This window comes from Lipophrys pholis, assembly GCF_963383615.2.
Source record: "Lipophrys pholis genome assembly, chromosome: 10".
Taxonomy (NCBI): Eukaryota; Metazoa; Chordata; class Actinopteri; order Blenniiformes; family Blenniidae; genus Lipophrys; species Lipophrys pholis.
Genome location: NC_137640.1, coordinates 15,213,573 through 15,237,894, shown reverse-complemented (window position 1 = coordinate 15,237,894; position 24,322 = coordinate 15,213,573). Strand labels below are relative to the sequence as shown.

The 24,322-nt window shown below is 41.2% G+C and overlaps 2 protein-coding genes across 2 annotated transcripts; one reads left to right on the top strand and one right to left on the bottom strand.

The window, feature by feature from the left end:
* Positions 1-565: 565 nt before the first annotated feature.
* LOC308116046 (uncharacterized protein) lies at positions 566-14,427 on the top strand. The gene is made up of 4 exons (XM_080474012.1): positions 566-1,862; positions 5,293-6,409; positions 10,725-10,854; positions 14,164-14,427. Exons 1-2 carry the CDS (start codon positions 741-743, stop codon positions 6,259-6,261), a joined length of 2,091 nt encoding a protein of 696 aa, XP_080330138.1. The 5' UTR covers positions 566-740; the 3' UTR covers positions 6,262-6,409; positions 10,725-10,854; positions 14,164-14,427.
* mydgf (myeloid-derived growth factor) lies at positions 10,548-19,075 on the bottom strand. The gene is made up of 6 exons (XM_080474013.1): positions 18,814-19,075; positions 17,317-17,367; positions 17,159-17,220; positions 16,674-16,755; positions 13,838-13,910; positions 10,548-12,201 (listed from the first exon to the last, which is right to left on the bottom strand). The coding sequence occupies exons 1-6, from the start codon at positions 18,976-18,978 to the stop codon at positions 12,122-12,124; spliced, it is 513 nt and encodes a 170-aa protein (XP_080330139.1). The 5' UTR covers positions 18,979-19,075; the 3' UTR covers positions 10,548-12,121.
* Positions 19,076-24,322: the final 5,247 nt, after the last annotated feature.

Below are 24,322 nucleotides of genomic sequence, written 5' to 3'. Positions count from 1 at the left end.
GGGGTGTAGTAAGACAGAAGAGAGAAAAAAGGAGGAGGGAAGCAAAGACAGAGGACGAAGAGGGCTTTCTCAGATGAGAGCAGAGTCACAAGGAGAGGAGAGAGAGATTGGGAGAGAAGAGGGAAATAGAAAAAGGGAGTCAGAGCAGAGAGAGGGAGTGGGAGGAAGAAAGAGCGAGGATAGGAGGCAGCGCAGCGCAGTGCAGGGGGGGTGAGGGAGAGAGAGAGAGAGAGAGCAAGAGAGAGAGAGAGAGAGATGTAGAGACAGGAAGCCTCCACTGCTGCTGAGCCAGTGAGACGCAGGCAGGCAGAGAGAGAAGACGGAGAGAGAGGGGCCCTCGGCATCTCTAAGGCCAGCCCAAAGAGGCAGTGAGGGGCTCAAGAGCACTACAACAGAGAGATCAGTGGGAGGAGAAGCAGAGACGGAGGGAAAAGGAAGAGAAGTGGGAAAAGGCAGGGTGATAAAATCAGGAACAGGCTTCAGCAGGAAAAGGAGAGTGGGTGGGTGGGATGTAATCCAAAGAGGGGAAAAGCAGATAAAAGTTTTAGAGACAGAGTAGAAGAGGGGGAGGAAAAGGGGGAAAGACTCTAAACATCAGATCCGATAAAGCCTGTGTTAATGGGAAAGGTAGGAGGAGATTCATGGAAGAAGAGGAGGAAACTCTCTGCATCTCGGGAGTCCTCCTGTTCCTATCCTGCGACTTCTTCATTCTGTGAGCTGGCTGGACATCATCCATCACTATGTTCTCTGACAGCGGGGCTCCAGCACCAGGGGAGCAGAAAGGCTTCAAGCCCCACACCCCCCACTTCATTCCTTGGCTGCGCAATAGTTTGAAAGCCCACCACAGCAGTGACCTGGGGCTCAATGGACCATACAAAGCCAACTCAGAGGCCCACAACAGCCTGACCCCACTGGAGAGAGCCAAGGGGATCAGTTTCTTCTCCATCCAAGGAAAGGACCGGGCAAAGAAGGGAGAACTTCGGTGCAATGGTGTGGGTATGGCAAGGATGCTGCCAGTAGTGCTGAGGGGGCACCACATCCTGCCAGGGACTTTGGGTAAGCAGAAGGAAGACAGACCTGCCAGGTGGAACCAGAATAAAGAGCTGGACTCAGCCCCAAGCACCCAAACCTGCCAGGAAGACGGGCCACAGGGTCCTACTGACAGCTCCTTCGCTGCCGAGGACAACCACACCTTAGTTAGGAACCACAGCACCCACCTGAGCCTGCATCAGCCGAACAGTGACGGGACTAATACCTCAGTCAGGAAATATGGGCCCCTTGTGGGACCCACTCTTGTCCCTGTTCCTGCACTGCTCGACAAGGAGCCAAACTGTAAGGTGCCTGTTGTGATGTGTATGGAGGACAGGAGCGGGAAGGTGTGGGATTATGCCAGCCATACAACCTACCACCAGAGAGACCTCCATTCATCCAGCTGGCTGAGTTCAGATACTCAGGGACTAATAGAAAGGCAGCATGGATTTAGCTCAAGCTTCAGCTACATCAATAAACACAGCAGGAACTCCCAGAGTCAGAGAGACCTGACTGCACTGAGAGAGCCACCTGTGGAGGCTGTCAATGGGCCCCTGAGCAGAGTCATTTTCTCCACAGAGGTTCCTCACAGAGGTCTGGGCTGTACAACAACTCTCCGCGGCCCCAGGAAACCCAGACCGAGCTCAGAGCGGATCACCATTCAAGGTCAGAATCAGACGTGGGTCCAGCCAAGACCAGTCAGTGAGGGAGACTCACAAAGTAAAAATGTCAGCTGCACCAGGAAAGTGGTTCGAAACCAAATCAAACGAGTGGTGGACAACCTGGAGCATGTTCTCAAAGCACTAAGGGATGTTCACGAGGAAATGAGAGAGGTAACATGTCATTCTTTCTGTTGATTCTGCTACAGTTGCAAAGAAAGCCCCAACCAAATCCTCAGAGACAAACGTTGCATGTTTATCAAATGTAAAATTGTTGTGTCATTTTGCCCATTTATTTGTGATCTTTTCTTTAGAATTGAACTGTAAAAAATAACTTTGACATAAGAGCAGAAAAGTTACTGAAGTCATTGCATGCTCTCGCACTCATTTAGACATTGCCCTGTGCTGGAAATGTTCATGTTTATGCAAAGAATAAAAACCTTCAGGGCTTGTGCACTTATAGATAACAAGCCAGACTACAAATGCACATCCTCAGCAGAATTTCACATGCATTAAAAGTCGGCAGCAGGGTTGCATAAATACAACGCAATTTGTTTCTGCAACCCTCTTCTCTCATCTGTCTCCAGACACACACACGCACAAACACACAGCACTCAAGTCATGCGAACATTTTCATGGAGGTGATTGAGATAGTAGTCATGCCCCATTTGCCTGATCCATTCAGAAGTTGTTGAAATGATGCTGTGTGACATTAGGCAAAGCCTTTCTCTCTGCATCTTTCTGTCTGTCTTTCCTTCCCCAAACACCCCCCTCTCATCTCTGCCACCACTTTCCCATCTTCTGGACAGATGCTGCTCCAGGCACATCTGGATAGTATCCAACGCTTTTCTATAATCCATTTATGTCCGAGTATACCCCTCATCCAGTAAAAGTGATACGTAAATCTCGCCTCGTGGCATTTGGTCTGCATCTGTGGGGTCACAGCTAAATCCGAGGTAGTAACCTCATCATCCAGGCGCTGAGGTTTGTGTGACAGTATTAATATAACACTGATGAAAGAGCATAAAGGCTACACAAAAAGAGGGAAGGAGGAGGGGCAGCAGGCAGACACTGTAATAGAAAATCTCAAATTTTCACAACAGAGATGACAGATCAAAGGATGATAAAGCACCAGAGAAGACTTTGGTCACATATTCATTTCAAAGCCCTGTTTTATCATTCTGTTGCATGCATAGCAACTCTCAGGTTTATTCAACATCCAGTCACTGTTATAAACAGAAATTGGAGTGAGCTCTTGAAGTCTGTTAGGCAGACACTAAACAAATATTATAGCAACACTAAAGACCTCTTTCTGTGATACATCTGAAAAGCAAGCTCGCACATTATCATGATTGTGATGTTCAGCCACTTTGACAGATCAAAAACTGCACGATGACTCACAACTCCAAGCAAAACAACAAGCCAGCTAAATGTAAAGAGTTGAGAAAACTTAAACAAGTGAGCTCTATAAAAAGAAGAAAAAAAACTGCACTCAGCACTATACTGAAGACCTGAGGGGGTCAGAAGACAATGTTTTTAATAAATTCTCTCAGGAGCAGCAGATGAAATCCAGGGTCCTCTGCTCTTTTATCTCTACTGACTCCTGACATTAACAAGCAGCACCTGCCCAGAGTCAGTTGATGTGCATATACATGCTGTACTTCAAAGTAACATAAAATGCTTCGCTCAAACAACTCCTTTTTTTTTTTTTTTTTTTTTTTTTTTTGTGGTGGTGGTGGTGTTGGGGGGGGGGGGGGGGGGGGGGGGGGGGATACAAACCAGGTCATCTTTTCACATCAGCAAAGATGTTGTTGATCACAACAATGCTTGGTCCAGCATGGGCTGAGGATTTATCTGTGCACATAGAGCAGGTGGCCCGATAGGTCAAACGTTTTCCCCAGTGTAATTTTCCCAAATCTCTGTTGCCTCCATCATCAAACGGGTGGGGATTTGTGTGTGTCTGCCAACATGGCTGCATCTTTGAGTTAAGAGTTTGTGTGTGTGTGTGTGTGTGTGTGTGTGTGTGTGTGTGTGTGTGTGTGTGTGTGTGTGTGTGTGTGTGTGTGTGTGTGTGTGTGTGTGTGTGTGTGTGTGTGTTTTGTGCATTGAATTCTCAGCACTCATTTAAATATATGCTTCCAGAAATCTATGCTCGCGTATGATATATTATACTGCTGTACTTTTATACTGTCCTATAAGAGGTATTAGAAGCAAAGCCCCCCTAAATTTATCCTACACATTTGTGTAGTAGTAATCTCCTCCTTTCTTGTTTCTTTTTTTTTTATGTGACATACTTACAGAGTGGAGCTATACACCTGGTTTAAGACTGTAGAAATGTTCCAAAAACAGCCTTAAAATAAGAATACACATGACCCCCGGATATTTTTCTTTTATAAACATAAGTGTACAGTGGTACTGTGCATTGTGCTTTTCAACAATAATGTTTTTTCTTTTACTGGAAGAAATCCTTCCCATGTACTGTAGTGACCCAGCACCTAAGACTTACATGTAAACACATTACACCAAGTTAAATATGTGTGGAAAGTGAATCTTTGTGTCATGTTTGATGTTTCCTCTCATGTTCTGTTCATTCAGTACTCTTGATATGTGGTCTAGTAAAATGGGGAAATCCCAAATGATTTAATTATATACACAAAGTAAAAGATTATCCAAAAATTCAGTTATAAAATTGTTAACCCAAAAATGTCCATGTGTTTCCAGCTGCTTAATTACAAAGAAATTGGTTGTTAAGAGCAAACAATCTGACTTTTATTTTTAATTCGAACCATATCCACAGTTTTGTAAGCACTTGCCTGATGTTAAGTCTTCATTTCTTAAGTCTGAGGCCTCACATCAGTCTGTTTATTCAAGTTTTATATAACCTGAGGCAACACATGGTTGTGACATCATGACCTTCAGTCCCAGATAATTCAAGTCAGAATGTAGCTCAGACAGCTTTATCTGTGTTAACAAGTTATCACATTTTACTGGGCCAAGCTGTGCTATGTGTCCTTGGAATATGTAAACGTATCTTTATTTTTAAAAACACTAAGGCACCCAGTTTTCAGTCCATTGCAACACATTTTCTATTCACTCTAAAACAAGTTGAACAAAGATGCAGCACCATAGTTTAGACTCCAATAATCTTAAAAGCTCCATGTTTACTGTCTGCAATGTTTGATTCATGCAGAATAAATTGGTCTTCTAAATTACAGCTCTATGACAGATTGTCCACCGTCCGTGCTGAAGCCCTCTCTCTGTGTAAAGTCATTCGAACACAAACAACCTTGGCAAGTTGATGAAAATATCCCTTGTTATTCCCTGAAGGTCAAATTAAGATGATTAAATAGTTTTGCTTTGTCTGACTGGCAGTCTAAAGTCCTTATTTTTCTGATTTAGCAATACCAGAAATTAAGTAACTTGTAACAAATTTCTGGTCTATTATGTTTCAATGTGAACTGTTGAGCATTTGATTTCTGGAGGAATTAACAAATAGAGACACTGGTAGGTATAATGAGGGTCAGCAAGAGGGAAGGGACAAATATTCTTGTTCTTCGGAGGACTGAGCGATGACTGTGTTTATGAATCACTGTGTGTTTTGTAGGTGGTGCATCAGATTGACAACCTAACTTCATCAATTGATTTGAATGAGGAAGAGGAGCAACACGGTACAGAAGGTGAAGGCGTCGTTTCCAACGACGGCAGCTACAATTCAGGTTCCAGCTCCAGTGAGATAACAGTGGGTAGCAGTCATCAACGGCCCTCAGACACTGAAAGCCAGCAAGGAATTGTTGACTTGTCTGGCACGCTCAGGAGAAATCATCATCGCAGGAGCCGGTCTCCTGTGCCACTCTGTTCTTCAACCTCTGGGATTTTACCCGACAGGAGTCGGACACTTCGCTTCACCTGTAGTCTCGGGTCACCTCCCAGACAAAGTGGACTGATGCCGTCTGTCAATAGCACCTCCTCATCCAATCCACCTCAACTTCATAAGATCATCTCCCATGAAAACACCCTATCTCCCACAAAAATCCTTCCGGTGCGCCCCCCTACTCCTGGTCTTTCACCTCTTACAGTAAATCTCCACCACCCTGGAAGCCCAGGAGCTGGACCTCAATCTCCTGGGGCGTCATCCTCTTCCATTAGGATCAGCCCCATCTCCCCTCCTTCCCCCTTGTCTCAGAAGCCTTACCCACCACCTAACCTTGGCACATCTGTCATGATAGAGAGCAAAGTTGGGTCTTATCAGGCCCCACAAAGCGACCTCCCATCTGCTGGTATACCCTCCCCATCGTCGAACCAGACCCCGTCTCCCAGCGTCCCACCCACCGACTCACAACCTCAAACTGTATGCACCACTTACAGAGAGAGGCGATCATCCTCAGCAGGACCTTCACATGTGGGTACTGTCTCAACAGCCACACCCAAACCACCTGCAGCACAAGGTCGCAGAGGCCGCAAGCCTCCGCCGTACCCTCATCACAGGTTTTCTGAGCACACAAAGAAAGTGAAGGAGCCCCGCAAAGCTCCCCCCTATCCTGAGAAAAGAAGGCTGCTCTCTACCACCGTGTGAGATGATGCAGCAGGTGGGGGAGGCTGATCGAAAAGAGCCATATTCGCAGCACCAGCAACAAGTCTGCAAGAGCGGAGAGCAACTTAAGGCTCACCAAATTGAGCTGTGACCGAGTTTCCAAGGTGACAGGACGGAAACACAATCTGGGGTGAGTATGTCAGAAAGAACAGCTTGGTTCGGCAGACATCCTTTTCCCTCTCTCCTTCCATACAAATCTCCTTGGTGTATACACAGAACATACACAGAGCATCATAACATCTGTCTGGATTACTCCTCTGGTAACAAGAGCCTCATACAGATGTCCACTTTGTGGCCTCCTACTCCCACATTGCGGAAGATTGCACAGTTCAAGGGCAAAGGCGAATTGAATAGAAATGTGAAGGAAATGTAATTATTGCAAGATGACCAGACAGAGTAAGGACTTTTAGTGCACTTCATCTCAAGCATCCCGACATGTCCACTCACATGTATCAGCATGGTCTGGGATGGATAATTGCTGTCAGGGGTCGTGATGGTGCAACAACTCAGTATGCTTTAGACTGTTTTTGGCTCACCAGAGTGAAAAGCACATGTGAGGGAAGCAAGGTTGGAAACTTGTCAAAGACCTAGAGCCAAGGAATAATGTCTTAATATAACAACCATTTGTGATATGACCTCTTGCCCTTATCCCATCTCCTATAGACTACTGTAATACAGCTATGTCTTTGCTGAGCAAGTCTGCCCTTAGTTGTCTTCGAGCGATACTCCTGCAAGACTACTCACAGGGTCACACACACTTTCAAAGATTTCTCTTATCTCTCTTCACTGGCTCCAGGTTGCATGCAGTATTCATTCTAAACTCCTTACTCACAATAACAGGAGGCTGCATGGTCATGCCCTTGCATGTGTGACTGAATACCAAACCTGTAGTAATCGTCTCCATCTTTAAGGTCAGATGAAGTAAATTCATTGTCTGTCTCATACATTAATATCTGTATTAATCAAGCTTTTGAGTTTGCAGTATTGTGTCAGGAGTTAGCTGCGAATTGTAATTCTATATGGGAATTTTGACTGTGGAAATACTGGGTAAATAAGTTTTATTTACTTACTTAAGGTCAGATAGGAACCGAGCCGACGGGGTCGCCGGCGCAATGCTGGAGCGCTCGTCAAGGGAGACAGAGGGCATCTGGCCATTCGTTGTACCCTTCACCAGGCCCCTGGTGTTCTAGAAATCCCATCTCCTTTGCTGCCTCTGACTTGACCGACCCGGCCACAATCTCCATCTGTTCCCCTGAAAATGTCAGGAGATGCAAAGAGAGAGAAATAGGGGGCAGGTGTGGGAGAGAGGAAAGGGAGAAAAACTGACACTGGAAGGCCAGCAGGATTCATTACAAAAATACCACACAGCTAATCGATGGCTCATTCATTTAGGTCATCTGATGTCGTCCTCAATAAAGTGTTCCTTCAGTTCATTTCAGTTCCTCCATGTAGCCTTTTTTTAATGAATAAAACTTCAAGTATTAAATCTTTAAAATTGCTCTGAAATGTGTCAAATTTTAATAATTAAAAACCCCTCCGTGATTTCCCAAAGCAGCAGGGAATTGTAGGTTTTAGAAAATAAAACTCGTAGAAGAAAGTATAATGTTTTTGTCGGATACTATTTCTAGATGGGGATTAATAGGAATTTGGTGCTCTAGAGTGTTTCCAGCATCAGTGGGATTGGCTCACATAAATCATAGTGCTCAAGGTCGTAATGAAGGAACATATCACACAGTGCAACTCTGTGACTCACTAATATGTTTCAAAATAGATTTTCAATGACTTTTAATCTGTTTCTTCCAACAGACTTTAGTTGCACAGAGAAAAAAAGTCTTCAGTTTTTTTTTAATTACTGACAAGATGAGAAATCTAAGATACCTCTAAAGTCAATGCATAGAATAAATAGTGAATCTTCGTGCTTGTGGCCGTTCAAGGCTGTACTTCAACCTGACGACACTTTAACCCTGACATTATGAAATTCTGAGAAATTAAATGCAAACTTGCAATCATGCAAACATGCAAACATGCAAACTTGCAAACATGCAAACATGCAAAGGTACCTCTTACCCGAGTGAGCTAACATGAAAACACTAATGATGATGGAATTCGGTTAAATTTGGGGATTAAAGAAAATAACAAGAAAGAAATAATGTAAAATTCTCACTTAGAAGTTAGCCTGTCAAACTAAACTAATAACAACAATAATTATTGCATCATATTTAGCTGTTTTTCCAATTTTAGTTGAAGATACTTTTCTTTTTTTATCACGTACAAATGTACTACGAGTATTTACTGGAAGCATTCCTGGCAAACTGGCTGGAACTATTTCTTCTTCTGCCTGTAAGAGTAATGTGGATTACGGCTGAATAAATTTACAGGTCCACTGAAATCCCAAAGTTGGAGACTTTGTTTATGATCACAAATTTAGTGTTATACATATAGAGCTATACGTATAGAGCTCCTTTTGAAAAGCAAACCCTATTTGTTAAAAAAAAAAAAAGTGAAATAAGAATACACTGTGTGTCATCCATCTTCACACTGCTGGAAGCTGGAGCTTATCCCAGTTTACATTGGTGTAAGGCAAGATTTAATCCCTGGACAGTTCACTAGATTCTAACAGGGAAACCAGTCGTGTTCACGTCTGAGAAATTTGGAATCCTCAATCAACCTTAAGAAGCACAGGGAGAACATGAAAAACCACCACACTATTGTGCTGTACATTTCTTAATATCATATAATCTTGAATAACTTGCTTTTCTCTGAGGACATTGGAGTTTTTTTTTGTTTTTTTTTTAAATATTGGTTTTGTATCGCTATTATTGATATACGCTTTGATGTTACTTGACATCTGATTGAAATAAAAATCACTGATATTAGACATCCCAAGTATAGCTGATCACAGCTTACATGTCAGTAAGGGCGTGCTGTCTTACAGATTGCTTTTTTTATTGGGTCACAAAGCGTAAAAGCCTGGAGACCAATGTACTAGAGGAAAATTCAAAGGACGACTAAAGATGTCCAAGCTCATCCTGAGGGGATCATAACTCGGTGCCACATTTGTTGGTAGTCGGTCCAGCACTTGTGTCTGGACAATGGCGGCTCAACCTCTTATATTTCGCTCGCGTGGGTAAAAGCATTTCTGATCAAAGCTCTTTAATGCGTGCCATCATAATCTAGGCCAGTTCTTGGCAGGATAGTGTATAAATTATCCTGATGGTTGTACTGTGAAGGGAAAAGTTGAAAGTAAACATCTTTATTGGTGGCAGATGGTAAAACTGTAGTGATATGTGTTCATGGTGTGGATGGCAGTGGTGAGGCAGCTCTGAGTTTCATAGACGGAGCAAAGTGACGGTAAACAAAGAGCTATTGTGCTACAGACACTTATTACTCAATGGAACAACCGGCTTGAGAAAAACAGTGTCACTTCTTTTTCAGCAAGGCCACAAAAGTGGAAATCGCAGTCTGAGACAGTCCCAGCTCTGCCATAAGATGTTTTAATTACAAGTAGGAGACTCTGTGGGAGTTTTCTGTGCACAGCTTGCAGTGATCTTGATGAAACTTAGCTCTGCCAAACTGCTGCTACACAACCAATTTCCCCCACATAAAATTCAGATGTTTCATAGTCACGGCTACATTTCGACATTTAAACACTGCTGAAGGGTGTGGTTGCAGTTCAAACGTGTAGCTTTTGAATCAAACAAACGGATGCCAATTTGAGGACAATCTAGATTACCGATTTTCTCTTGGCTTACCATGAGATGAATAAATCCCTCCTGACTCTGTATCTCAATAAGCCCTCCAAGATCAACGCTCTATACATTCCCATATGTGCATGTGGATTTAGTAGATCCTCCCTGAAAAGCCTTTCTCCCCTAGAAATTAAGCAGAAACAATGAAAGCTCTTTATCTCTCTGAAACATTTATCCAAGGACAATACATGTTAATTGACTATGCATATAGACTAGTTTCAGGCCAATTTCTCATAATGCTTATGTTAACAAAAAGTTTCACAGGATGATGCGTGCTGAGGGTCTGGCCTGTTTTTTAATTGAGGAATGCATTAGTGCCATTAAATTTTTTTCGGCAGGCAGACATGATAAGGACGTAAAAATGCTATCCTGCATAATCACTGTGGCCCGGCTCTGACAGTGCTCAGAATATTTAATGCTCTGATGCTGGCACTCAAATTTCTCCTCTCTTTTCATGTTTACCCTTTAACAAGGATGTGGGAGGTTCAATGAGATCAGGACTGACACAACGAGACAAAAAACATTAAGCCCTCTCCACAACAGTGACGACATGTCTTTATTGAAACACCCCAACATCCCATTTCATCATGAAGGAAGAACAATCAACAAGTTAAAAGAAAGAAAGAGAATCAGAAAAAGAAGACATGTACAAAATCAGTAACATTGTGTGTGTTTTCTTTTCCCCTGTTGGGTCAGGATCTGGATGTGATCATTTCCTGTTGTGACCGCGAGTGGAAGTCTCAATGGTGACAAACGGACGTGGGAGGGAAGGTTCCTGCTGAGCACTTCCTCGTCTTCAGAGGATCAACAAGACAAACTAAACAAGGTAAAAAATAAAACGTGCAACCATTGAATCAAACCACCCGAACTGAAAAACCTGAAATCAATCTCAACAGATCTAATCCTCTGGAGAAGTGTGGCTCTCAGATGGCAGGATCAGTGTAAGGCAGCTAAAGGCTTGCAAAAGAAGAGACTGTAAAGGATCGAGAGTAAAGGAGGGAGGGGTCCTGAAATCATGCAGAACTTCTGAATCCTGCAAAATAAGAGACTGTAAAGGATCGAGAGTAGAAGAGGGAGGGGTCCTGAAATCATGCAGAACTTCTGAAACCTGCAAAAGATCCTCGCTGACCCACATGTTGCATTAAAAGATGAAAGTAGAGGACAGAAGAATGACTCAGAAATGAGTGCAGGTATTCCTTGAGTATTACCATCGAAATGTCTGTGCGTGCCTTTCAGGTCACCATTTTGGGTTCAAGATGCAGCTTGTAGAAGTAGAAAACAGCATCTCAGAAGTGAGAGCACTCAGAAAAAAAAAAAGTCTTCTGCTTGTTCACGTCCTCACAAAAGTCTGATCACGTTTCAGTTTTCCAAAAATGCAAAAGCACTAAAAATCTTTAATGTACACTCTTGATTTTTTAATTACAAAATCATGTTAAGTTGCTGTAGTAATGACAGCTTGTCCCAGGTAAAACAAACACCTATCACGAGAGGTCCTGATTGGTGGACTTGTACGTTATTTATTTGTAGATAAGACAAGAGCGATGGAAACAGACAGGCGGATCTTTCAACAGCAGCTCAGGCTAGAACAAGGAAATTGCACTGGTTTATATGCGTGCCTGGCTGATATTGGGGATTACACACGTTTCTCTCAGGATTACAAGAGATGGATAAATCCTTCCTGAGTCTAAATGTGCTATCTGTACTCAACAAGCCCCCAGACAGCAATTCCTATACATTCAAGTGTAACCCCAGTGGCTCAGAGCAGTATTATTCTCTGTAAATCTTATAGCTTCCGAAGCAAAGAACCAACTATAAAAGCATGTTGTCTTCAGGCAGAACTTAACTCGAACAAAACACTGGTTGCTCCAATGGTGCCTTACTGGCTTCCCCCCTCTGTTCCAAGTAGCATTAATTCACGATGACAAGGAAAAAAATAAAAAATAAAGTACTGACACTAAGTGCTCTCGCTTCAATTTTTGATAATAACTCAAGATGAAATCCAGCCTTTTGATGACTGAAGGGAAACACAAAGGCCCGACTCTGAGCTCCACTCGCTGCTCCGACTGATCATAATGTGATGCACCTCTGACCAATCACAGCTCATCATGTCGCGTCCGTCCAATGGCAGTCAGTTTGGAGAGCTGGGCGCTGAACTTCCCATCATTGTGGGTCACTGCGGGTCAGAAAGGAGAGCGAATTACTGTCAAATACAATATTGCGACGAAAGCAAGGACAGAGCGCATCAGTTATGGAGAAGCTGAGACCAGCCGGCCTCATCAAACTGCAGAGACGGCAAGTTTCAGAACTGCAGACCCCGACTAAGTCTGCATGCTTCACCAGCAAGCAGAGTGACATCAACACAATACACCTGTAGATTATGAAGTGTGTCCACTGCAGGTCAACACACTGGAATTCCACTGTACTTTATATTATTTCATGACATAGAGTTCTGATACATGGCAGTCGTTCACCAACAGCCGATGATAATACTGAAGCAGTAGTTTGTAGCATAGATTAAATAAAATACAAATTAAAAACATGAATACATTTTTTTTTTAATGAAACTTTCATTTTAAAACCGTTTTTGATACAATAAAAATACTTTATTACCAAAATAGCAGTAGACTCGGGTATCAGGGGGAAACGGATGAGTAATATAGAAAACCATAGCATAGATTTTGGGTCTTCACATTGGCAACATGAATGTCTTTCAATGCTTTTGGAATACTTAAAATCCTCTAAATTAAACTACAAATGAGGCCTTTACAGCAGATTTAGAGAGGGTGACCATGAACTACAGTCGCAGTTAGATACCAGTAAGCAATATATCCAGAACTTATAAACAGAAATATAATGCAATGGCTGGTATGAATTGTTTTGAAAAGGATACGTATCCAGCTTGATTGTCCAAGGCCCAAAATCACACTCTGCATGATTCTAACAGTGAGGGCGGAAAAGTGCTCTATCTGAAGAAATATTTTATAAAACTCTCACGCACAAACCACAGCAGCAATAAAAATCTTCAGTGCCTACAGGTGCCACATATGTTATATAAAATAGTAAAACAAGAGAAAGAGCAACTGTCACCATCTATCCCTGAAGGTAGAGACATTATTGAGCGATACCTGTAAGCCCTGAATACAATTACTTTACTCTCCTGTAGGTGGTGCAATGCAGCCGATGCGTGACTAAGCAGTTCCACCTTGAGGAAACTCAGCAGCTACATCGGAAGAAATAAAGTTTACAGCGTTTCCACTGAGCAAATGATTGCACTTTGCACCTTAAAAAAAAAAAAAGTAATTTACATAGGGTACAACCATTCAGCTGTCTTTCCCTGGAAATCATGACTGCAAGTGTTTTCCAAAGATGGGATTATCCTTCAGTCTGTGATGGTTTCTGGGTTTGAAGCCTGTAAGCCTCTGTACTGTAGAGACTAATCTGCTGAAAATGACAGTTACAGTAAATTGCTGGTCGGTGTGACTTGTCAAATCTCGCTAATCACAGTCTGGAACTGAAGCCACAGCAGGGATTTGTGCAAGAACTGAATAATAACAAATAATGCTACAGGGACAAATGAAAACCCACTCACAGCTGGAACATATGCTTTAGAGGGAAATCAGCAGGGAGCTTGCAACATGATGGGGGAGGATAGAGAGAGATAGAGAGAGAAATAGAGAGAGGGAGAGAGAGAGAGAGAGAGAGAGAGAGAGAGAGAGAGAGAGAGAGAGAGAGAGAGAGAGAGAGAGAGAGATTGATGTGACAAGCAGAGGGAGTTGATTGAACACTTATTCATACAATCAATTCCTCACCTGTTGATTCGCCGACAGTAAATTCTTCTGGCTTCAAAGGTACGTCACTCTGTCCTGATGCTGACGTCTGCGACTGAGGAGAAAGAGAAGGAGGAGGAGGAAAAAGAAAGAGAAATAAAACATGGGAGAGAAAAATAAAACAGGATGCTGGGCGGCTCAGAGGACAACAATGTTTTGCACCAGACGGGCCCGGGAAGTAGGAGGATATAATGACAAGGTCACAGAGACGCTGTGTGGGGAGGCAGGTGTGTGTTTGTGTATGCGAGGTTATTTCTGTTGCATCATTTAGTGAAGTTATTTTCTGTGTGTTTGTCTTTTGCTTGCAGGGCACGGAGCCAGAAGCAGGAGGAGGAGGAGGAGGAAACATGTGCTCGCACTAATGACAGAGTGTCAGGACTGTCCTTGCTGGGGGAAGGAGGCGTGTCGAGGTGTGCTTCACCTCACAGACGACCACATCAGGCACAGCAGACCTCCGCTAAAGTGACTGCGCTCACACTCAGTCCAGACATTAACCTTCCACGAAACATTATGCTCCAAGTACACGGCTGGAAGTTTGACTCCGGGAGCAAATAAAGTTTTTATGTTACTTTAACTGCCTCGACTTCAGTTCGTTTGTCAGAGTTGGTATTAGCTCCTGGGAAGCCGCTCAAGCCATTATTATAGGACAATGGATCTAAAAATGCAAGAGATCAGTGTGAAGCACGGAATGGGTTTCCATGGAGACACAGGTAATTAGTGGAGGATTGTGCTTCAGACTGGTCCAAAGTGCCCAGAACAGTGTGTTTATATGTGGTTTTCATTGGGAATGTGTTAATGTACAGACATATTCAGCCTCTCAGGTGAAAATGTGAAGTGATGCTTAAAGTTAAGCAGCGAGAAACTCTTACAAAACCCTTAAGAAACTTTATAAAACCGGCAACTCTGGCTAGTTTATGGGAATAAAAGAGTGCATAATTCATTATAAAATTATTTATTTTGAATCAGAACAGACAACACAGAGCCTTTTTTCTCCAGATGACAGCTGTGTCATAATGTGGAGCTGAAACAATTAATCAAACACTCCACAGAAAATGAATCTGCAACAACCATGACAGCAGATTAATCACTGAAGACATTTACCGAGTTACACTTCAAAACAATGTGTGCCTCCAGGGTCGAAAATGTGACCATTTTGTTTGTGGTTGATTGAACTTAAAAAGCTTATTTGGGCATGAACTTTCAGATACACCAGAAAAAAATCTAAATGGTTTTATTGTTTTAATTTTCAGATATTTTATAAACTAAAATAATTTTTTTCCTCACTCTTTGAGGTGAACAGAATTTTTAAATGATTGAGAAAAAGCAAGACGTTTTTTAACCCTTAACAGGTCATGTGACTGTATTTGGTAGCCTCTGAGTATATTTGTTCTAAAGTATAAATGTCAACAAAGGTAAATTGAATAAATAAAAAAAATGATCAAAATACAATTTTGTTGATTAAAATGTTCACTATTTTTCTCATGATCACATAAATACCATATTGTTTGGTCCCTTGGAGCATCCTCTATTGCCAGTTCCCAGTGCATTTGATTAAATTAATTTATCTTAAATATATGTTTAAAAAAAATCTGAAACTTGGACATTTTCATTTTATGCAAAAAAACTACAGAAAATGACATAATCTCGTCTTTAAAAGACACCCTATTAAGTGTACTTATTCTGTGAATTATACAACGTATTCTCGGACAGTAGTGTCCAATTATGTAAAGGGAATGAAAGGAGGCCTACAGTCAAATTAGACATTTCTTTAACGAGTAATGAATAAATGTGATTTCACACCACTTCACAATATTGTAATACACAAGATTTTAGTTAACAAGCAATTGTGAAAACGTATACTAACCCCAAAGTCTTTAAATTATGTAATGTCCTTTAACAGGACCTTAGGTGAAAATAAATGTATCCATATTTGAGTGAGGGCCCTTTAAAAAGTAAAATCTGTTGACACAATAATGTATTCATGTCGTACATATTCAAGAAAGAAGGACCCTTTGCCATTCATACAAATAGGCACGGAGACATTATCCGGGAGAAGATGGTTGGTGACAGCTGTCTGCCTCGGCTTTCATACACAAGTCTGATGCAGATTAATGGTTCATTTTTGTAGACTGTATAAAAACATCCATTTAAGCATTGTACATTAAATCCATTAAGGCATTTTGCCTTATTTTCTTCTGACATTTATGTTGACACTTTCAACTCATTTTATACCCAGGTAAGTAAAGCTTTTCATGTCTGTGCTGACAAGGGGCCAGCTATAGTTCAGAAACAGACGACACAAAGTGTTTGTGTAACGGCGTGAGTGAGTCCAACACAAGCAGCAGGAACATGTCTCAGTCACGATAGAGGATAGACAAAAGGAGCAATACTAGTGATCGACAGCACCAGGAGTAATATAATCATAGTGTGCATGCGGTGCTCTAATATGGCTTTCAAAATACAACAAAGAGGAATATGAATTTTGGGACTTTTTTTTATGTTTTTTTTGTATTGGATTCCTTCAATGAAGAAGAACTGCAGTGAGATTACGTCTTTATATCTGAGCCATTGACTTTCTCTTGATAGAAGGAGACGTAACAACAAAAGCATGAAGTTCTTGATATGCAGCAATGTTTTTATAAAGTTCCCTTGATTTCTATTTTGGATGGGCTGGATGACATTATTAATTTTATGATATTAAACAAAACTAAATATACATCAGTCACTGTACTTCAGTATTGAGGTGCTTGCTGGAGAGTACATGATTGTGACCATTTACAACATTGAAGCCAAAGCAACCAGGTTTGTTTATACTTACATAAGCATTGGCATATTCGATTTTGGCTCCCTTAAGTTCAGCTTTGAACTGAGTGAAAAACAGGTATGATTTCCCCTGAGGCCTGGCAGAAAAGAAGAAGAAATATTGTTCAGCGTTAAGTCATTTGCATACATTCATTCTCTTATTAAGTTAATGTCACACATGAGTACAGTGGTGTTCGAAGTTTGTTGTGTTGTTTCTTTCCTCGCCTTTTCTGTCACTGTCACCATCAACTAAAATCAATCATATGACTCAGTGTCGAGACAGATGGGGCAAATATCCAATGGTGACACTCTTAACATGAGGGCCACAGCGCCGGAGAAGGGTAGTGCTGCAGTCAGCTTTGTATGCTCTGTGTACCTCCGTGTGTGTGTGTGTGTGTGTGTGTGTGTGTGTGTGTGTGTGTGTGTGTGTGTGTGTGTGTGTGTGTGTGTGTGTGTGTGTGTGTGTGTGTGTGTGTGTGTGTGTGTGTGTGTGTGTGTCACCTCCACACAGAGCAGGAAAACAGTCTGTCATCATCACTCAGGCCAACACTCATCATCCATTGCTGTTGTGCACAGAAACAGAAAGCTTTATTTGTATGAAGACCAACAGCCGTTTGTCCAAAAATCAATTAGATGATGCTGGAAACAGAGATACTCGCCTCATTGGTTCCCCCTTGTGAGGCATACGTGAATGAGCATTCATAATCCCCCTGCAACAAGTCAATCACAAAGTTAGCATGTGACTTTCATTGTTAGATATTTTCCTGGTTAGATTTTTTTTTAAATCATTTTAAACAAGCAAATAAAAATTATTTTCTTTATATCCTCCTTTTCACCACATGATCATTCAGCAGAGCGAGAGGTTTAAATCGCAGTTAGTGCTGATTTCACATGATGATGTTGCGATGCATGTACAAATTTTAAATCCCTCCCAGTGTGAGTATTTGCTGCTGTTCTATGCACGTTACATTTGAATGTCGTTGTTTGAACCCACTGACATTTCAGGCAACATTTTAATGTTTCACTCTGTACAGGTTCAGACTTGTTGATTAGGGAATATCTTCAGGAAAGACACAATTTCACCACTCAAACGTTATTTTTTCTATTCTTGCAAACTTGATGAGACCATCATTTTGCCAATAGAATTTAATGTATTGAATACACAACTTTAATCTTCCGGTTTGCATGTTTGACTTGGATGCATGTGGCTTTTCTATCTGCAATATTACAATTGTGACAAGACACAATATGTCATTGGGACTTGAATCTCACAGTAGAAACTATGAAACCCTGAACAAGACCTATGACCCCCATCAACTTGTCGGATGGGTAAATGCAGAAAAAAGTATTTCCCCAAAGGGAATAATAAATTACCATAAGTTTCATTTTTTTTCTTCTTAATAACAGTAAAAAGTAGTTTAAAAAGAAATATAAATATAAGGCTAAAATAAACATTTGATAAAAAAAATAAAGATTTTATCATCGAAGACTGCTGGTCGTGTGCTGGTTTTTAACCACACTATCGGGTTTTACCAGACCTTCCTTTAGTTAAGTGACACCAATGCATTTCCTGCTGTGACACATCAAAATGTCATCACGTCAACAGCGCACTTTGGAGTGCTTATTAAGTTTCACTACATTTTAGAGACTCAAAGTAAAGTGAATATCAAAATTCATGAGCAGCTAATTGTGAACGCAACAGAATCGGCAATAGTATTTAATGTGCAGACAGAAGCTGAACTGTCTTGGTCCACTGTCAATAACAGTATTGTCCAATCAAAGCTGCCGCTGTGTCAGTCCATCCACGTGTCAGAAGCTCATGGGATGTGACGTCATCAGTTCGCGAGCAGAGTCCAGCAGAAAGATTGTAGTTTTTTTGTTTTTTTTCAATTTTATTACTAAAATACGAGATAAATCACTCTTGTATGAAGTAAGCGCTGCGATTAAAAAAAACAACAACACATGAATGTAGAACAACTGCTTTAAAATCACAGCTCCGACCAGCTAACGACACGACTCGTGGTAATTCTATCGTTATTATGAACGTCATCAGACGAAAAATAATAAATGATTATTAAATAATGATAATAAATAAAAATACGCTTGAAGTCCAGCTGGTAGAGGTCTCATCCGTATGTACAACTGCAGTCACTTACGATCTTCTCGCTAAAACTGTGCACCACTCCTCCGGGTTTAACGTTGAACTCTACAGTCTTGGACCCGTCTGGGGAGGCGTCAGCCGGACCTGAAGACGCTGAAATCAGCACCGAGAACAGCAGAAAGGCTGAACTCACTACGCAAAAGTCACTTTGATGGACCATTTTTGAGTCTTCCTCCGTGTGGAAGTGATGTGTCTACGAGCTGCAGCACCAGTTACGGACAGTGTCCCGTCGACTGTGGATGACGTCATCCCTGCGTACCTTCTCTGAGATTAAATGAAATTGGGTGCATGTAGAATACATAAACAAACAAAAAACACAATAATACCTTAACCCACATTCAATTGCATTTCTGTCATCTATAAAATATCAGCATTATCTAATAAAGATTCATCATATATCTGTCGTTTCTGTTCACAAGGTGTCGCCCTCTTTCATACATTTTCCGTGTTGAAATGTGATGGATGGAACTTTAGATAATATGGATTTATATCTCATCATAAAAACCTTAATCAAACATACTTATTCAGAGAGTATATAAACAACAGCTATGAAAAGTTACCAACCTTTTTAACTGGGATACGGCTTACATTTATGAGGCAGTTTCAGCTCTTATTTAAACTAAGGAGTACTCAACACATAATAAAATGTGACTGATATTCTAGCATGTATTCCTTTACTTGGTGATTAATATACATGAAAGCATACTTATTGCCTCGTATTATTAAATTTTTGTATAAAATGGACCCATAACTACTTCTAATTTATCTATGTAAAATAGCCATCTAATTCTTGTATTGTAATCTGACTAGCCTGTGTTGTGGATGTGATTATTTTGCTTGACGAAATATTTTGAATGAAAGAATTTTACTTGACATGGAACTGTGTTGTTGTCATTGTTGTTGTTGTTTTCATCACTTCCTTATTCTGCTTCATCCTTATTTTCTTTTAACCCCAACTTTTCCAGTAAAAAGTTTCCACCTCTGAGCCTGATTCTGCAAATGTTTCTTGTCAGGTAGTTTTTGTCTACAATTTTGCCTTTTCATGCTCATGTGGAACTTTTTTAAGGGTTTTCTCTATAAGAGTACTATGAGATGGCTGTACTGGTCTACATGAATACAACTGAATTGAATTGAATATTCTCAGTGTTGTATTGCTGTTTTTTTTTAAACTTCAACCTTGAATATATGTATGATTATTCTGGAAAAACAACCCAAGTGGAAAAAGTTAAACAAGTGAAAAGTGACCCAATTCTTGATGCAGACACCAAAAATCATCCATGCACATCAATGACAAATCACTTTTGAGTTCACTATAAAGTGTTGTGTTTTATATTTTGTATGATAAAATCTATTTATATAAAATTATATTTTATGTTTTGGAGGTGCAACACTCCAAAACCTTCCCAATTAAATAAATTGTAATCTTGTGCCATTTTGCCTGGCTGCTATAACCAGTGGTATGCCTGTAACATGTCCTATCTGACTTTAACAAAAGCAAACATGTGTGCCTTGTCGGAGTGAGGCCAGGGTTTGTGTCTGTGTATATACTTCTGTTTGGTTATGTCTGTAGCTGTCTTTCTGCCTAGACAAAGCCCATGATGTTTGGCCAAGGATGTCAGAGTCAGGTGTCAAGGTGAGAGGCCAGAGTGCACCCCTCGTCTCACAAAATTTATGGAGTCCATTAAAATACCACCGACATCTTAACAAAAGAGGTCATCCCTCATTGCATACATGCACACTGCATGAGTGCATTTCTGTATGAAGTTTGTATGTTCTCTCCAGGCCATCAAGTTGCCTCATACTGTCCAAAAACATGTATTTGAGGTTCACTGATAAATTTAAATTGCGGATAGGTGTGGTTATCTCTCTGTTTGCTGTGTGATGGCCTGATGACCTGTCCAGTATGTATACTACACCTCAACCTTTCGTTAGCTGGGAGCGGTTCCAGTAACGCTGTACTGGTTAAAGCACTATAAAACATTGAAGGATATTTGAGTTTTTGTGGTTGTCTTTCTCTCCGTGTTAAAGCATAAGACCATTGTTGAGAAACATTTCACTATTTCCGATGAAGTAACCCCAGAACAAGTCAGTGCTGGCTCAGGGTAGATAGGGGTCAAATATAAACTTTGAGTAAACTGCCATCTTGTTATACACTTTGTCCAGAAACATGCAGACCTGCCAAAAAACACGCAACATATTTCAGTAACAAATGCTGTTCATGTACATTCCTCTCATTTTCACAGTGGACCAAGAGTTTGTATGCCAGGAGATGCCAGCAATCTCATGTCTGCTCCTGGAGGTCTGCATGTATGTGTGTTTTGTATGCCTCTGGAGCCAGAAAATGTTCTCCTTGTGAACCGTGATGGATGAGCAGCTGTTTAGGAGCCTCACGAACATGTGTGACGCTCATGTGTAAAATCCATAAAACAATATGGACATTTAGAACAAAATTTAAAACCTAAGATAAACAGAAGTTTTCATCTGTCATCCTGTCTTCCCTCCTCGCCCTTGTCTTCACCCTGTCTGTATTCCCCTCTTTCTCCCTACACAGACCACCTCCCAGTGTAATCCCACTACCAAGCCCAAAAATAATACAATAACAGGATTAATGCCACTGTGCGTTCACTCGGGAAGCCTGCTGAGTATTTTATATTTGTCCAGCAGCTCTAGGAGGAAAACTACTGCAATCATTGGCAGCACATTCTTCTATTTCAAACAGGGAGAACTGTGTAAGGTGTAATGATGTGTAAACGGTCACATCCAGAGAGTCCTTGTTCTGCCCAGGTAAACATTGTTTTCCCTTTCATGGCGTCAGCCACTCAGCTGGGTAACAGCAGCGGCAGCAGAGAAAAATATTCAGTCATTTCCCCTCGTCTCGCACAAATCAGCTCTTTGCTGTAGACAAACAATTCCCTGTACAGCAAATACAAGCCGAAGACAGAAAAACTAGAACATGAGCAACAAGTTGGCATTAAATCATCTTGCTCATGAAGCTAGTTCATTTTCTGCACTTTACACAGGCAGCAGGGAGCAGTCCGAATGAACACCCTGGAAGAGGTCAGTGGTCTGTGACAGGTCAAACACAAACAGTCACATGCATATGGACAATTTAGTAACATAAATTATTCTTTAACACATGTTTTAGTCTACAGGAGGAGACCTGGAGAAATCTCACACACAAAACATGGAAATCCTGACAGACAGACCATGAACTCGTACAGGAGATCTTGACTCGCTGTGAGGCGAGAATACTACCCACTACTTAACACAAATGCAAATCTGTTCTGATTGGCTCAAAATATAAATTTACGCTTTATATTTTCCCAGTGTTTGATTGTCTATGTGTGTTTTTCATTTAGAGAGGGTTGAATTTATCTACTGAATCCTGATTTTTAAGAATCAGTTCAATCAGTGATGAGTGATCAGTTATAAATGCAAAACAGGTTCTTCCTCATGAGCCCATAATGAGAAAAACTATTTTGTCGGGGAACTTTGTTTAAGATTACAGTCGCATCGTTTCCAGACAAATCAAAAACTGAAAATAAAAGTTGAAAGATTTATTGTATTGGATAGCTACAGATAGATAAAATGAGATAGTGGTCCAATTACTGCTAATGTCTGTGTGGAGTTTGCATGTTCTTCCTGATATTTGATGAAGATGTTCGGAGCAAGCAAGTTGGCCAATTCCTTTTTCTACTCAAACAGTTAAAGCTTTTCATGACATTCTCTGTCAATACTAGAACACATAGCTGGCTAGAATAGCAACAACTAGACCAGATAAGCCTAAGAGGGCAGTACAGCATTTGGTGCAATCACCAGACATGAAAAACGGCCAAGGTTCACTTCCAGACCAGAGCTTTTCAGGATGCAGATTTCCTGCCATCATTTGTGGATATTGCTCAGGTACTTCAGCTTCCTCTCGCTACCCGAAGACAGACTTATCTTTTACTGTTGAAATTAGGTGTGAATGATGGGTGCTTTTTCTCTGTAATGGACTTGGAACAAAGTTCACTTTACTATCATTTATAGAGTCTGAGATGGTGTATGAATCTAATGCTTGTGAAGCTATAATATCTATTATTTTGTGTGGACTGGTCCACAGTGTACCCTGTCAGAAGGTATTACACAATTTGGAGTGAGCCTGGGTTGCTTGTCAGCAGCTCCATGTGAGTCCAAACTGGAGAAAGTGGAAATAGAAGATGTGGGCATGTATGAATGATTTAGTGTTTTTCTCTATTTTTTGTGCTTTTCTCTTATAAATGTTAGTTTCCATCAGGACAGACAACTAAATGAAACTTAAGTACTGGATGTGGTGAGGAGAAAAAACAGATCCTTCCTTCAGGAGCTGATGGGCGCTAAAACAGCTAAACTAAAAGTGAAACTACTGTTTTGAACAGTTGATTTATGGAAAGAAACAATAGGTGAATGTATGTGAATGTATACTGAACTGCATGAAGTATTCCAGTTGGTGATGCATTTATTAGTTGATGAGCATTATTGTTTTGCTTTTGTATCTGTTTGTATCATCCCCAAATAACAAAAAACAATTGTGAGATGCAAGTGTGATATCTTGTTTTTGTGAAGTGTGAGATTCATTGGCGTTTTTAATAAGTTCTTTGTAATTACTGTAATTACTATCCATCAATGAGCAGTTTTGCAGTTTATGTCTGTACAGACAAACAAACTGACCACCATCATGTGTCACTGCAGTCTCGCCTGTTGGCTCTGACACTTGTTGACCTGCAGTCTCAGACAGTCAGACCTTTGGACTTGGCCTCACAGACAGTCAGCCCACCATAAAAATGGTTCAGTTGCAGAGCTGCGATGTCAGCAGTTTGCAGTAAGGTTTTTCTGGCCGTCATTAGATCTGTGGAATTTCTCTCCCCTTCGACATCTCCAGCAAGGATGGCCGGCTGCTCTGTCCACCCCGCTCCCCCTGCGGACTTAACACATCGGCCTGCCCTGAGCAAACAGCATCCGGAGAGGCGGAGGAGGCTCTGTTGTGACCCGCCGTCACACTCAGACTCACATCAGTTGATCACCTCTGGGTCTCTCTGGTCAAAGATGGAGAAGGCTCAACAAAGTGACCATGTTTGGATGAGATGATGAGTGAAAGAAGATAAGCTCAATTCCAGAGTGATGTAGATATAAATGGAGAGGTGTATGCACTCAGACATTTATTTCATCCTTTCATCTTTAATACATTTTAGACCTATGTAATCCTATCATCGGATACTTTGGACTTTATTCTGATTTCTCGGTACATTGCACAAAGTAAGCCTGAAAAATAAAGGTAACCTCATCAATTCTTGGTTGGAAATACTTTCTCAGCACAGGCACACACAAAATTTAGTTGTTTGTGATCGGCCGTTTGCCAATGCCACATACCCTCCGAGGACCCAGACCATTGACTTATTTCCTCTGTAGTCAACGTGTTGTCCACCTCCAACTTTCTTTACTTTGCTAGACCTAAACATTCTGGATTATAAAGAGGGCATTCAACA

What these genes read in the sequence shown, in the direction of transcription:
- LOC308116046 (XM_080474012.1), top strand. Translation starts at nt 741, where the DNA reads ATGTTCTCTGACAGCGGGGCTCCAGCACCAGGGGAGCAGAAAGGCTTC. An exon ending in TTCACGAGGAAATGAGAGAG is followed by an intron (nt 1,863 to 5,292) that starts GTAACATGTCAT and finishes TGTGTTTTGTAG; the next exon opens with GTGGTGCATCAGATTGACAA.
- mydgf (XM_080474013.1), bottom strand. Translation starts at nt 18,978, where the DNA reads ATGGTCCATCAAAGTGACTTTTGCGTAGTGAGTTCAGCCTTTCTGCTG. An exon ending in ACAGTTTTAGCGAGAAGATC is followed by an intron (nt 17,368 to 18,813) that starts GTAAGTGACTGC and finishes GACTTGTTGCAG; the next exon opens with GGGGATTATGAATGCTCATT. An exon ending in TACTGTCGGCGAATCAACAG is followed by an intron (nt 12,202 to 13,837) that starts GTGAGGAATTGA and finishes TCTGACCCGCAG; the next exon opens with TGACCCACAATGATGGGAAG.